Source organism: Nanorana parkeri, unplaced genomic scaffold (assembly GCF_000935625.1).
Source record: "Nanorana parkeri isolate BGI_ZX_2015 unplaced genomic scaffold, ASM93562v1 scaffold1066, whole genome shotgun sequence".
NCBI lineage: Eukaryota > Metazoa > Chordata > Amphibia > Anura > Dicroglossidae > Nanorana > Nanorana parkeri.
The window spans coordinates 142,116-157,728 of NW_017307334.1; the positions used below are offsets into that span (position 1 = coordinate 142,116).

Sequence of the window (15,613 nt, forward strand, 5' to 3'; positions counted from 1 at the left end):
TTTCTACTCTCCTCTCCATCCCCCTACCCCTTCTTTGGCTCTTCTGCTGTTTTCTTTGTCCTGTTTTCTCTGATATCCCCCCCCTGTTTTACCTTGATTGGTTTTTCTTTCTGCCTCAGTCCATGCAGCATGCCTATCTCTGCATCTGCCCCTCTGCTCATGCTGATCAACACTGATAGAGACTTGCTTCAGATGTCACTTACTAATAACCCTGAAGCGCCTGTGGGGAGGGGCTTACACCTTATGACACCAATGTGGCTTGATCCATGTATTTAATGCCAATCTATTCACCGTTTTGGACATTTTCGCTATGTTAACTGTGCGACTTGTGCTCTAACCATATGAATGCTGCTGTCTGTATAGTTGCTGATGCTTATTGTGTCCCACCAGGGACAGTCTCTTCTGTCCCCCCCCCCCCCTTTTTTTACTGTGACCTTTTGTGGTTAATGGTTTTTTTTGTACTAAATTCTTAATAAACTCAGATTGAACCCAAAAATGTAAGCTAATATGTACCGTGCCCAACTCAATTTAGTTCTACTTCTATATGTACATTCTACTATTTCTACCCTATTACAAATGGCCAAAGCTTGTTAGGACATGCTCTTTCTCAGTATACTCACTTGGATACGATTCAACCAGTAGCACACATCTGTGAAAGTTTTCTTAGATGTAATATCATACATAATCACCATACCATCTGCTTTCCTGAAGAACTGTTCTGTGATACTATGAAACCTGTTAAAAATATATATTCGGTAAATTCCAACTGTCTTTTCTATAGTTCTTGATGATGATGGTGGTTAATAATATAATTTGATTTTTATTACATAATAGATATGTTTACTGATTTGTGTGTCATATTTATTAAAGCTGAACCCAGGGGGAAACAATATTTACCCTTGCATGGGGTCCCCCTCCCCATCGCAATGGTTACAAGGTGATATACCTCCCTTATTCCTCATTCTCTGAGCAGTCGGCACTCTCCTCCAATGTCTGACACTCTGAGACGTGAGCAGGCCTGGCAGTCCTTCTGTACAATGCAGGACTGCTGGTCTTGTATGTACAGGATGACGTCAGAGAGCTGTGACTGGTTGGGCAGCAAAGAGAACTGGCTTCAGGGGAGTGGTCGCACAAAGAGGAGGAAGACTGCAGGACCAAGGAATAAGATAAGTATATAATCCTATTCATCATACCTAGAAGAATTGCTGCTGCTTTGAAGGCAAAGGGTGGTCACACCAAATATTGATTTGATTTGGATTTCTCTTCTGTTCATTTTCTTTCCATTTTGTTAATTGATCAAAATAAACTAATAACACTTTTATTACTGAAAGCCTTCTTACTTTACAGCATTTTTTCACACCTGCCTAAAACGTTTGCACAGTACTGTTTATACAGTGTATACTTTAAGGGGTATACTTACAAACTATCCACAGGGCCCTTCACCCTGTGAATATCTGTGAACAGTCACGCTATGCGGATATACGCCAAAATTAATGTTCTTTAGTTGTTGATGCTCTTTATATGGTAATATATAGGGGATTATTCACAAAACTGCCCCAATGAGACAAGATGGCAAAAAAAGCTGACAGAGTTTATAACCCTTCCTTACTCTAGCCTAAACTTAAAAAAAAGATTTTGCGACAGTTCTACTTTTAACAATCCCATGATAACTGGGTTTGTGCTGCACAGTATTGGTTTTATAATTCTAATTAATAATAGCACTGATGACCTATAGAATGATAAAAATAAGTTGCTGGGTTTTTTTTTAATTAAAAGGTAGGATTAGAGTTGTATTAAAGTCCACCTTTTCCCAAACTGGTTGGTACGGTAGTTTTGGAGTTGCTGGGAGAACCCAGAACCATTGACAGGATTTTATTTCAATCTGTGATCCTGTTCAGGTGAATCCCCTTGCTTCCTGGCCTGGTGTCCCCAGGATAAGAAATCAGTGATAAGGTGTCATCAGAACAGGAAAACACACGTATGACTATAAGGAGAGAGACTGAGATTTTCCTTCACTTTCTGTTCCCCTGACTCCCTGTCACCAGGGCAGAAAGTAACTGGAAAGCTACTCAATGGGAACAGAAACAGTAACAAAATCATGGCAAAAGTTGAAATCATCCTGCAATCTATTAAAAGTACAAAAATATACTTCTATGGGGACAGGACAGAACACCATGCTGTGTAGTAGCATAGTTAATAAAACAGAAGGATCCATTCAGAATTGTCTGCTGTTAGTGTAAGGCCAGAGGTAAAACGTACTACATTAAATAGCTGCATGATTGAATATTATTGCTCCGAGTTACAAAACAGAATGGTTGTAAAATGTAATAAGGCAAATTAAGTTACATACGTAAGAATGCATTATCCGTGGCTGGAAGCGAATAATATCATCTCAGATGAAGTAAGATTTCAATTATATTACAGTTACTTTTACTTTTAAGTAATGTAATTATGTCTATGCCAAATATAATAGTTCTTCTCTCCTGCCACAATGTCCATACATCATAAACAAAGCTAAAATGATAAACCCAAAACCAAAAATGGTATATGTTGTAGCTTACCAGCCTATAGATCAGGTGCATTAGTTCTTTTTTTTAGGCATTTTTTATAATTCATTTTCAACTGGTGATTGTATGAATGGCACACTTCCTGTCCCTAAGTGGCTTTGCTCACTCCACTGTACCTATGGAAGGAGCCATGGTTGTCACCCAGGCTGGATTTCAAACATGTCACCTTTGTTCATCTTAATTACATGGGGGGGGGGGTTAAAAAGCCAGGCTGCCTAGCAAAAAGTGAAGCCGGCTTTCTAGCCAATCAGGAAGCAGGGAGACAGTTCATAACCTACGCCCGGCTTCCTAATTGGAAAGGAAGCCAGCTTCATGCTTCCTCGGAACTTGCGGTCAGAGGGAGATCTCCAAAATACTTGGTATCGGCATTGACACAGATACTAGTATCGGTATCGGTGCATCCCTAGATAAAACTATAAACAACACAATTGCGTGCTACACTTGGAATGTACAAATAGACAGAACAGAGTAATTTTATATTTTCAGCATGTGCACATGTAATCTGTAGTCTAGCATAAGTGCTAGGGCTGATCTGTAGAGGTAAGAGAACCTTACTCTTCCTGTTTTGGTGACAACCTAAAATTTTGGATTTTCTTTCAGTTTCAGTGATAACAGTCACCAGAACAAATAGAGAGGGGTGAATCTCCCTAACAGGGGCATAGACAGGAATAAAAACCTGACAGGTTTTCTAATTCCTCTCCACTCTAGCCAAAGATATATAAAAAAAGATTTGGCTTCAGATGCACTTTAAAGCTCATAGTATCCACAGTTATTAAACAGCAGGGGGAATTCAACCACCTGAAGAGTGTAATATGAAGTGGTTCTTGCCATCGGCCACCACTTTGATACTTGGACAGTATGCTTTATGAGGGGTGTTTGTTGCACCTAATTGCCTTCTGACAAAGCCCAAGTGTTAAACTACAGGAATTTATTTCCAAAAAACGTACGCAATAATATTCAAAAAACTTTATATAAATCCTGTATCATAATAATAATAACAACTTACCTTTCCTGTCCAGCTGTGTCCCAAAGCTGAAGTACATATTGCTTGTTGTCAACGATTAGAGTTTTAAAATGATAGTCTATTCCTGCAGAAAGAAGAACAAATTAAATACATATACGGAATATACACTGCATACAGTATATACTGTGCCATACAGACACAGCTCAGTAGTTTTGTCTTCTGTGGAACAAAATGAAAAAAAAACTTTCAGTATGGGACTCATCTCTAAAGTTCCAGCTGGCATATAGCTGGGCAGATGCCATCTGCATGGCACTAGTCCCCCTACATGGTGCTGACGAGCACAGGAAATTCTTATACTTGTCAGCGCCATCAAAAGGAGCTAGTGCCATGCCTACAGAATCCATCTGGCTATATGCAGAGTGGAAGTTTTACAAATGAACCCCTATATGTGCATTACACATCAGCTAATTATTGGAGAAGTGGGTCACAGTTCTTTAGATATGTAAGGGAGGATGGGCAAAAGTCTCAAAAACTGTTGATTTACTAAGGCATCTGGTTGTATAAGGGGAGCATGAAGTGAACCAAAATTGTTATTAGAGCTACTAATGGGCAAGTGTTATGCAACAATATGTGCAATAATCAAATGCCGACTCATCAGCAGACTCTTCAAAGTTCTTAGGTGTCCTAAGTCCTGAAAAATGTACCCAATTTTTTTGATCAACATTGGCCCTTTCACCATCTGGACCTTTCTTGGTTCATTACCTGATAGATGGTCTCAATGGCCCAAAAAGTGAGATGAGCTAAGGTGGAGATCTGGCATTGTAGCAACTTTAACACCACTTCTGGGTGACTTAAAGCATAGTGGTGTAGAGCTAGCCTGCTGTTTCCTACCCACACATTTCAAATCGACCATCACTTATGATGGGCTACCTCACTGGCTAATAGGTTTGTCTTGTGTTGTGCATGAACTTAGTGTGATGCCCCTCCCAGCATTTTCTTTTTGTTTTATTTGGTGCATGCATATAATAAATCAATTTTTGCTGGGTTTAGTAAGGTCCAGGCCATTTATTTATGCACCACAGAGAATTGTGAGGTTATTTCCAGGTAAGCATGTTCTTAGTCTGTACAGAAGTACATTGATGTGCCATGCACTTTCCACATGGATTTGAAAATGTTTAAGACCTCTGTTTTTAAACTAGGAACATATTAGACAGGTTCTATTAACTGAAACCGGCAACATTTGTGTTTTATGTTGACTTGGAATTAATTTGGTGGGTGCCATTTTTTCCCAGCATGTAGATGATCACTAAATGACAATAACTAGTTCTTTTGGGCATTGAGAGCTTTATCCATTGCAGGGGTAAGCAATCTCAACATTTCAGACTGTGACAGCCACAGGCAAAACTCCCAGTGCCAGATGCATGTTGGGTTTTGTAGTTTCACCACAGGTGGAGTGCCGAGGTTTCCTACCCCTCATATATTGTATGCAAGGTTTTTTTTCGATATGCCTGGTTTGTTCCTTCTTCTCTAGTGCAAAATGATTAAATGTTCCTTTGTGTTTACCACATATAGATATTGTCACAATTGTCACAAAAATATTGTTTTCCTGGAATTATTATTAACAAAGCATGACTGATTATATTCTTTAAATACCAGACAAAATACAAATATTGTCTTGTATATCTTATAAACTCATTCAGTATATTGGAAGGTGAAGGACACTGCTAGGCCTATTAGATGAATTGAGGACACTACTCACCTTTCTGTTCTCAGTAAAACAAACTACTGAACTACATCATTCCAAGTCTATGATGCCAAGCAGTTCTTTATTGTAAATCATTGTATTTGTAGGAGTTAAAGTGGTAAAAGAGAAATATATCTAAAAACGACTAACTTGCTACAAGCAACAAATATTAAAATGGCAGTAGTTAGAAAGAAACTAAATCATTGCAGCAGTGCGTTGAACACGCATACAAAAAAATGAAATGAAGTAAAAAAATATTGATGTTTGCTTTTCTACTGTAACCCTGTTTCTGCTACAAGTGTGTAGTAGTCTATTTGTAAATTATGTGTATGCCACCCGGTGCTACGCACAGATACCCGCATTATCAGTAAAATAGTTTAGTCTGAACATTAGCAGTAGCTCCCTTTCCTTTTCCTTTTATCCTTTGTCATCTCTATAGCCAAGACATAAATCCCTGCTTTCCTAAGGCCTGGTTCACACCCAGGCGTATTGCATATGTGCGTCTGTCGCGCGGTTGTCGCGGTAAAAAAATTGCGTGACAAACGCGCGTTTCCGAGGGCTACTTGGCTGTATCCCTACATTCTGTTATAAAACATTTATTCTTACCAATATTTTTGGTAAAACATAAAAGGCGGGATCACGTCGGGTAAATAGACACCAAACATGTCAAGCCTTAAAATTGTGTGCGCCAGCAAAATCGCAAAAAATGCCCACAGGCCCATAGGCGACACTTAAACCGCTTTTACTGCTCATCAGTTTAGTGTTATCAGTGATTAATGGCCCTAAAATTATTGCTCTCACTACGACGTTTGCGGCGATATGTAACATGTGCGGCACAATAGGCGCAATCGTCGTTTTCGCACATAGGCGCACCCAACGCATATCTGCGTGTGGGGGGCGGGGACTTAAAAAATGTTTTTCTTTTTTAAAAAATTTTATGCTTTATTTTTTTTTATGATTCTTAAATTTTTGTATTAATGAAATGTTGGCTGTTTATGACAAATGATGACAATGATTCAATAAGTTGAAACAGTATCTGATTCCATTGCGTGTGTGCTGGTGATTATCTGACTTTCATAAGGCTAGAGACTAGGGGGTCTATTCACGAAGCTGCCGAAGGATCTGGCCGTAGCTTTGGCCGATCCTTCGGCTAGCTTCGGCCCCAGAACCCCTTCGGTTCAGCAGAACCAAACCGATGTACGGCTGAAATCAGCCGTACCAGCCTGAAGTGAATAGCCGAACAGTGTTCGGCTCACTTCACTTCAGATCAGTCATTCACTCGGCTGCCCTCGGCAGCTTAGTGAATAGACCCCTACGTCTGTATTAAAGTGTAAAGTTGGTTGCCGTCAGAATAAAAAAAATATATATCACCGTAGGAATGCACAGCTAGATTCCTATTGGCTATTTCAATTTGCAATAGCCAATAGTAAACTAGCTATTGCACCCGCCCACTGCTGCTGTCAATCAGCAAGGGGACCTTAAGTTCTCCATCAGGTCCCCTCTAGTGATTGACAGCAGCAGAGGGCGGGTGCAATAGCTAGTTTACTATTGGCTATTGCAAATTGAAATAGCCAATAGGAATCTAGCTATGCATTCCTATGGTGATATTTTTTTTTTTTATTCTGACGGCAGCAGAACCGCCCGGCCAATAGAAAACATTTGGGTGCGGAGCTACAAAAGAACAGCTGCACAAAAATTGCTAAATGCAGGTAATATTTATAAAAACCACTTCACTTCAGGGGAGTACAAGCACAAAAACACTATATACTATAGTTTGACAGACAGCTACAGACCAGTGAGGCTGGGAAGTCCTCCACCTTATGGACTCATTAGGGAAAGCATCTAAAGTGTGTCTGTGGGTTAGGATATGCAGAAGGGATGACCACCAGATAATCTTGTTGAGCACATTTCTTGATGTTAATTATTCAATGTATAGTTTGGCGCACAATGCTGGGGTGATTTATGCTTTGTAAGGGGTAGTATTATTTGGTGTTTTATTGTGGTGTCAAACTATTACAATGGTAGGTATAGCAGTCATAGTCTGTGTTTGCAGACTAGAGGGGATAAAGCCTGCCTTAGGTAAACCTATGACCAATATTGACACACAACTAAAATATACCATGCTTTGCTTATACTAACAAGCTGATTATCCCCAGGACTGTAATGAAAAATCAGGGGTGGAAACCTGGGTTCATTAGGTTGCTGGGTTTTTATGTAAGACTTTTCTTAGAGTCTTCTATGAAGCAACCAGAAACTGAAAAGCTGAACTCAAAGCTGTCACTTAGAACCACGTTCCAACTCTAAAGGAACATTCACAAAGCTGGCTTGATAAGCAGCACATAAGACTTATTGAATCCTTACCTATTGTAGCAGATACATCTTTGTTGAAGGATCCTTCATAAACTCTCTGTAAAAAGGAGGTTTTTCCAACATTTGTGTTTCCAACAAATATTATTTTATAAATGTGATCTGGGTTTCCATGCATCTCTTGAGAAGAACTTGTCTTTTCTGATAGTGTTATGCATTTTGTTTCTCTTTCTAGTTTTGCTTGATTATCTCCAGTTAAAGTACCTTTTTTAGGAGTACTACTTCTTAGCTGCATGTTTTTTTGTTCTTCTTGGACTGGACTGTTAAGGATAGGGAATGATGAATAAGGTGAATTAGGTGAAATATCTTCAGCTGGGTGAGAACGAAAAGAATCCGCTGATGCTAGAGCAAACTGTTGTTCCTTCTGGGCTAATAGCTGTGTGATGGTAAATTCCTGAGATGAGTTCTCTTCTTCAATACTCTCTTCAGGATGTCTGTAATCTTTTACCAAACACTCTGGCATTGGATCTTCTTCTATAGAGATGACTCTTGATCTTGAGGTTTTAAAGTCATCAGTATAGTTGGAAACAGTTTGTAGACTAAAAGAAGAGACAATAATATGTTCAGTGTGACTGTATTAAAATGATAAGACCAAAATTGCCATACCATAAATATCATCAGTATAGTTAGAAACAGTTTGTAGACTAAAAGAGGAGAAATAATATGTTCAGTGTGACTGTATTCAAATGATAAGACCAAAATTGCCATACCATAAATAAAATATGCCTACAACTTCAGCAATTTAAATTTAGACTCCAGGCAAAAAAACATATAATGGAGCTATTTTACCTGCTTAAAGGTTTGTATTTCTGTCCAGTCAGTTCTGAGATTTACAGAGCTATGCCACACCACATAGTCCTATCTGGTAGGGGAGGAGACCTGATTTTTCTTTTTGCAGTTAAGTAACACAGTTATTCATATTGCCCCAGTCTGTGACTGGACAGTGATAAGAGAAGAAGCACACGGATGAGCTCATCTTTCTATCTCTCTGCTATATTTTACTATCAGTGTGCTCCTTGCACTGAAGTACAACTGATTGGCTGTTTGTGTTGCTTCTCCCCCTTCTGCTCTAAGCTCTATTGTATGTGGGCTGCAACAACACTGATACTATGCCAAATTCAGGAATTTATGGTTTCATGTGAAAACATGTATTTGAGAGTGTATCTTTTATATCTGAAGTTTGGCAAATAATTAATTTTAAAAAAGCAAAAATAAAGTTATATGTTTGCTCATTTTGCTTTTATAGCAACTTTCATTGAGCATTCTTGTCTAGTACAAACACACAAAACTGTTAGAGTGTGATAAGTAAATTACCTTAATGGCTTATTTTATGTATTATTTTTATGCATTGTCTGTATTCATGAATTTATTCACCAGAACTAAACCAATAAAGTGGTTCTATCATTTGCAAAGCACATGAATTAGTAGGTCACATGTCAGCTTTACCAAGTCAGAATATTATAAGTAAAACCTTTTTATGACATCAATTAAAAAGAAAAAACTACCTGAGCTCCTTGAATTCACACAGGGCTTGGGAACAAAGTGCCTGGGAGCTAAGTGGCGTTAAAAAATTGGGATTTGAACTGTTTGGGATATATTGAGTGCTTGATTTTTTGAATACTTGTTGTCTCCCTTCCTTTTTAGACCCTTTTTTAGTATTTAAAAACTCTTTTTCCTTTTCTGTCAGTTTTTTTAAACTGTTCCCTTTTTTTTTTAAACAGAGGTTCAAAAGTATGTGTTGTTTTCTATTTGACAGACGTAAACTGTAGACATGTAGTGATATAAAAGTATCAACATGAAGCTGAGCAAAGATGACTGCCCCCATGTATGTATACAGTATACAGTAATCACATGCCATACATAGAAACAAGGTTTTAGGTGTTTAATACATAAGCACAGAATGATAATGTTATTTACATATAGATATGGATTAGGAATAAATAGAAATATTTATTCATTATTCCATATTCCCCTTGGCAGCCAACAATGTTCTCTGGTCTTCAACGACCCTGAATGGACTGTTGGTCCCTTATTGTATGAGAACTATGACTGTTTAAACAGTTAACAGAAGTGGTTTTGGGGGATCGGGTGTACAGTAGTGAGAAAGATATGCAGAAATGGAATGTTGGCAACTCTTGGAGCTAAGTATGCAAAAGCATGAAAAGGGGTTGGTTTGTATTCATTTTTAAAGTACGGATAGCCAAAACCTTTTTTATTTAGGGAAAGGTTAAAACTCCTGTTAGATTATTTTAAAGTGTGACCTGCTTGGGAAATTCCCTTTCACTTCCTGTCCTAAAGACCCAACAGAAAGTAGATGAAGGATTTAGGAATGTTCACAACAAATTGTGTGAATATTCACTTCAATTATCCAATCATGTGAAAAGAAAATCCCTGTTTGCTTATTTCACCTGCACATGATTTGACAACTGAAGTGAATGTTTACACAGTGTGAACATTCCTTACTCCTTTAGTAAATCTTTACAAAGTGGTAGAATTCCCATCTTAACAGGTGTTCTCATTGCAAGATTTCCCCTCACCATTTACTCTGGTGGCAACTGTAAAATTTGGGATTTTCCATTTCTTTTCTGTCTCACTGACATTGGTCACCAGGACAATTATATAGGGGGCAATCTACTTAGCATGGATCAAGACAGCAATTCAAACTTGACAATGGACCTAATGCTCCCTCATTCCATCCAAAAATTACAAATGAAAAGTTTAAGTTATGCATACACTTTAACATTACAATCAAAAGTGTTTGGAGCATAAAACATGATGGCAATCAATTCTCGGCATTACTCGGTGGAGTATTGTCAGCAATGTAACTTGATGATGTTTATAGTGACAGCAGTGGGTGGCGCACTGCAATACCACAGTAGGAGAAGGGTCACCAGCAATTCCTTAGCTCCAGCAGGTCCCTTAAGGCAACTTCCATTTGAATGCGGTTAACTCTTCTACTGGAGCATAAAAAGACTACCTGAAGGTGGGCACTGAATGCTCTGCATCTGCATCTAGTGAAAACTCAGCTATAAGCAGGAGGGTGCTATTCCTGGGGTTTTCTACCATCTCCTTTGCTTTTCAGAAAATTGTAGCATATAGAGAGTTGTGCTGCTTTACTAAGGAAGTTGAGAATCTTTACTGAAAAAATTGTATGAATTATTTAATCATGTGAATAGTAATTACCCGGTCACTTGTTAGACACAATTGGATAATTGAATGCAATATTCAGTGAAAATTCTCAGTTTCTTTAGTAAATTAGCCCTAATGATGGGTGACCATTTTTTTATTGGTGTCCAGGACCCTGTTGGGGAGATTTCGTCTCACTTCCAGTCCATATGACCTCCTGCGACAGTGTACCCACTAGAAAAATTTCCGATCACTTCCTGTCAGGAGAGAAAATGAAGGAAAATCTATCTAGACTGCAGTAAAAGCCTGACCGTTCTATCCCTACCTCATGTCCAAATTTTTTTTTTAAAGCTGGGTTTTAAGTAGGTTTTAAAGAGGCCATACAGACTCATTCAGTGAGGCAGTTAGAATTATTATTATTATACAGGATTTATATAGCGCTAACAGTTTGTTGCAGTATCCCACAGTAACCAATCCAATGTAATCTTTAACTGATCTGACTAGTAGAATCTTTTCCCTAAGTTGCACTGAAATACAACATTTTGATGCGCTATATAAGTCTTCTGAGGACTTCAGAGCTTACCACAGCTTTCAGGGACACCACAAGTAATAAAAGCAGACACTACTCTATTGGTGAGGATGGATTAGGTACTAAGTAGTAATCACATAAGCTTCTACAAAATGAATTTAATTTTTAAAGTGTCATTTATTCTTTCAACAAGCATCTATTCATGTGGGATTCAGATGAGTCTCATTTTTGGTGGAAGCTTGTTTAGCATAACAAATTAAATGTATGATCACATTATTCTGTGTATGAATTTCTAATACATGCTCCCTACTGTAACCCCTAGGAAACGGAAGATCTCCATAAAAAGTATGTGCTTTGTGTGTAATATTAAATGAACACTAAACTCTGGAGTTAAATCTCAAATACCTTCAAGTATCTGAACTATTAACAAAAATGTATCTTATTTGTGTATCACTCGGCTGTTGATCCTCAAATCATCTCTGAATTCATGCTGACACTGTCCTTCCTTCTGGAGAGTGGCTGCTTTTGTTCCCCATGGTTCCTGTGTGTGTTTGAAAAGTAGCCACTGCTCCAAGCTCACTCCGGTGATGGACTACATTTTAGTTTACTAATTTTTATTGAGATTGTAGTCCATCATGGGAGTGAGCTTGTAGAGGTGTTTACTTTACAACACACACAGGGATCATGGGGAACAAAAGTAGCCACCCTCCAGAAGGAGGGACAGTGTCAGCATGAATTCAGAGATAACTTGAGGCTATACAGCTCAGTGATACATAAATATGGTGCAGTTTTATTAAGAGTAAGGTACTTGAATGCATTTTTAAGATTTAACTCCTTAGTTTAGTGACACTTTAATTATAGGGCATGATTTAACAGGTCACCATCAATGCTGTCATTATGTTTCCTGTGCATTAACCTCCCTGGCGGTATGATTTTTTATTTTTTTCATGTAATTTTTCTGTCTATTTCTTTTTTCGAATTATTTTCGTCTTTGGCGTTTTTTCATTTTATTTATTTTTTTGAATATGCCGCCGGTTCCGCCCCCTGCGACGCGTACGCTCGCAAGGGACGGAACCCGGAAGACGGAAGCCAGCATCGGCCGCAGAACACAGCGCAGCTCGTGGGACAAGGTAAGTAAATGCTATGCGGCATTCCCGAGTGTAGCTCGGGGTTACCGCTTATGGTATGGAAAAGTAACCCCGAGCTACACTCGGGAATACCGCCAGGGAGGTTCAACTAAAATGTCCTAAAAGAAATATAATTGCTGACCTCATTCTTGCAATGGCTTGGCTGTTATGCAGACCATCTGGCTTCATTACTTTGAGCCACTGATCCAGAATACATGTGCAAATCAAGAGTAAAATCAGAAGTCCCTCTACTTTCTGGGTTGGTAACCCAAAGTATTGAAGCCAGAGGGTCAGCCTAACAGCCATGAATTAGCATTTTCAAAATCAGAAGTCAGAAATGGCAGTCTTCATGTGTCTCTCAAGACAGCTTTTCTTTAAGGGTTCAATCACATTACACAGCACTGCATCGCAACACACACATTTTCATGCACTGGTTTTGGTCATGCTGAATTTTTTTGAACAAGTGCTCCCAGTGGTGTCAGATTTATGTGATTTACAAGAGTTTTGTTAGAAATCTGTAACACCTTTCTAACACTGAAAAATATTCAGTCAAGTATCGGTTGTACAATGGTGTGTAAAACATTGTTGAGCAAAGATATATTTTGTGATGACATCTCAGAAATCATAATGTATAGATAATCTTGCCCTTCCATCTGAAACAATAAACACAGATCTATTGTCAGACAAAATAAAACAAACCTTAACAATTATCCTACTATTGCCACACCCTGCAGAGCTCTCTTTCAAAGCCTGCAATTAATTACAATTGCTTTAAAGTACTTGTTGCTTTGATGGAACTATGATATTGGAAGGTGGGGCATGTGTTCTGAAATGGCTTGGTTCTTGGGTTTGTGTTTTTTCACACAATTATGTGACTATAAAATCAAAGCAACCTTTAAATATACATCTGCGAGATGAAAATGGCTTACTCAGCTTTTTTGCTTTAATTGGTGTAATAATGTCTAGAAATCTCAACTTCCGCTAAAACACTGTCAAGATAATTTGCAGTAATATACAATAAATATCCATAAAGGGACAATCCCTTTGAAGACTTTGTTTGCTTTTGAGAATAGAAATAAATGCATTTCGGACTACTAACCGCTCTTTATATAATGCATTGTTATAGCAAATAATCAGTGCGTTATATTTTCTACAAAAAGACTGTGAGATGAAAATAAAGGTAATGCTGGAATCCAGGCAGACAGCTACTTACTAGACAGTTCTAATACACACATGTTAACTATATTTTCTGCAAAAAGGATTTGTAATTCTGCAAAGATGCTTTTGTGATTCATACACCTTAGGCAGCTCAGCTGGGATGGTGTTGATAGTGGACTCAACATTCTAGTATAGTCTGCTGATTGTACAAAAAGGCTTTAGCAACACACTGTTAAAAGAGAACTAAAGCCAAACCTTTTTTGGCTTTAGTCCTCTTTTCGGTCAAAGGACTATATTTACAAATGTACTCCTGCTCTGTTAGGAAAAATGCTATTTGCTGACAGAGCAGAGCCGTGCTGTAGCTGGGAAAGATCCCGACAATATTGTCGGGATCCACCTCTCTGCCTGATCAGTGGTTCATGATTGCTCAGCTCTCATTCTATAGAGCCGGTATGTGACACTGCAGGTGTCACATACCGGCTCTATAGATTGAGAGCTGGGCTGTAAATATTGGGAAGAGTACATTTTACGCTCTCAATACTTTTCATCAGCTTTGCTCACTCCTCTTTCTACACCTGTCTGCATGTTCCCTGTAAGCACATGTGCTGCATGCCAGAGCCTGAGTAGCTACTGCTACTGCTGCTCCCTCTCTCATGAAAGGAATGACTAGAATGACTAGATGCTAATATCAAGCTAGATTCAAATACGTATGTTTGTTGTATGCAAAAATGTTGTTTTATCTCCCCAAAATGTTGTTTTACATATCCATTGCTTAAATTTTAACATCTCAGTAAATGTAATACAGAAATACAGTGATAAATGCATTCATACCACGAAAACTGTTTTAATCCACAATAACCAATAGGATATAGATATAGGTTTACTGAAAACAGATTCCTTACTTGGTAGATCCTGCATTTTTTTTTCTCCCAGGAGAAGGAGATGTGAAAGCCTATAAATATATGATTGTCTCTGTCTAAAGATCCATATAACAATGTACTGAGAGTTTACACCTCTTTTCTTCCAATCCAAAGAGTGGGTCGTTTTGGTGAATTTACAATAGAAATCATGTAAATATTTTTTTTAAGGTTAACTATATTCAACCTTTATAGCCTCTTCTCAAGAATGGATACGTTCAGTTCAGTTAATCTTTCCTCATAGCAGAGTTCCCCCATTTATATTATTGATTTATTTCCCCCTCTCTGCACTGACCCTTTATCTATGATATTATCTTTGTTGATTTTTTCATCGCTTCTCATCACTTTCAGTCCCAATGACAATGTTCACCAGAACATATAGAGACTGGGATTAAGCTCCCCAGTGGGGATTTAGATAGCAATAAAAACCTTCCTGAGTTTTTTTTTGACACTATACAAAACTGAAAAAACCTTTGGGCTTTAGGCACATTTTAAGTTGTGCTATGCTTCATACTGTAGATAACGCCTAAAACTAACCTTTACCATTTTACCATGAAGGGAAGAAATTTACCTTTTCCTATATACAAAATATTATTATTTTTTGTATCAGTGAAATCTGCATTTATGGGGTTTTTTTATACCTTTTACAAAGTGTTCTTAAGTACCTCCTGCTAAAACAATACATGTGTCCCAAAGCATTTCAGTATTTCTTTTGTACTGTAGATGTCACTGCAGAGTTTGAATTACTCCAGACTGAGAGTACAGTAGGTATAACATATAGCCTGTATATCATTATATGATATGTAGTGCCCTGCAGTCATTTAAGTATAAGGGGGCAATTTTACTCCACCAGCGTAAGGGAACATTCGTCTTCCCACTGACCACAAATGTAAGGGGGCATTCTTCCTACCACTGAACACAAATGTAAGGGAAGCATCCTTCCTCCAACTGACCACCAGTGTAAGGGGACATTATTCTTCCCACTGGCCACCAATGTAAGGGGGCATTCTTCTTCCCACTGACCACCAGTGTAAGAGGTAGAGGTGCACCGAAATGAAAATTTTAAAACCGAAACAAATGAACAAAACCGAAATGAAAAAAAAATGTATGATTT

At 38.2% G+C, this 15,613-nt stretch overlaps 1 protein-coding gene across 1 annotated transcript in view; it reads right to left on the reverse strand.

Moving 5' to 3' along the window:
- Positions 1-15,613, reverse strand: part of LOC108796146 (ras and EF-hand domain-containing protein-like) — a 66,446-nt gene that overhangs the window by 16,033 nt on the left and 34,800 nt on the right. The window contains exons 8-10 of the mRNA XM_018567572.1: positions 7,637-8,181; positions 3,574-3,655; positions 621-735 (exon numbers count right to left, since the gene is read on the reverse strand). Coding sequence (XP_018423074.1) covers positions 621-735; positions 3,574-3,655; positions 7,637-8,181 — 742 coding nt within the window. The remainder of the gene's footprint in view (positions 1-620; positions 736-3,573; positions 3,656-7,636; positions 8,182-15,613) is intronic.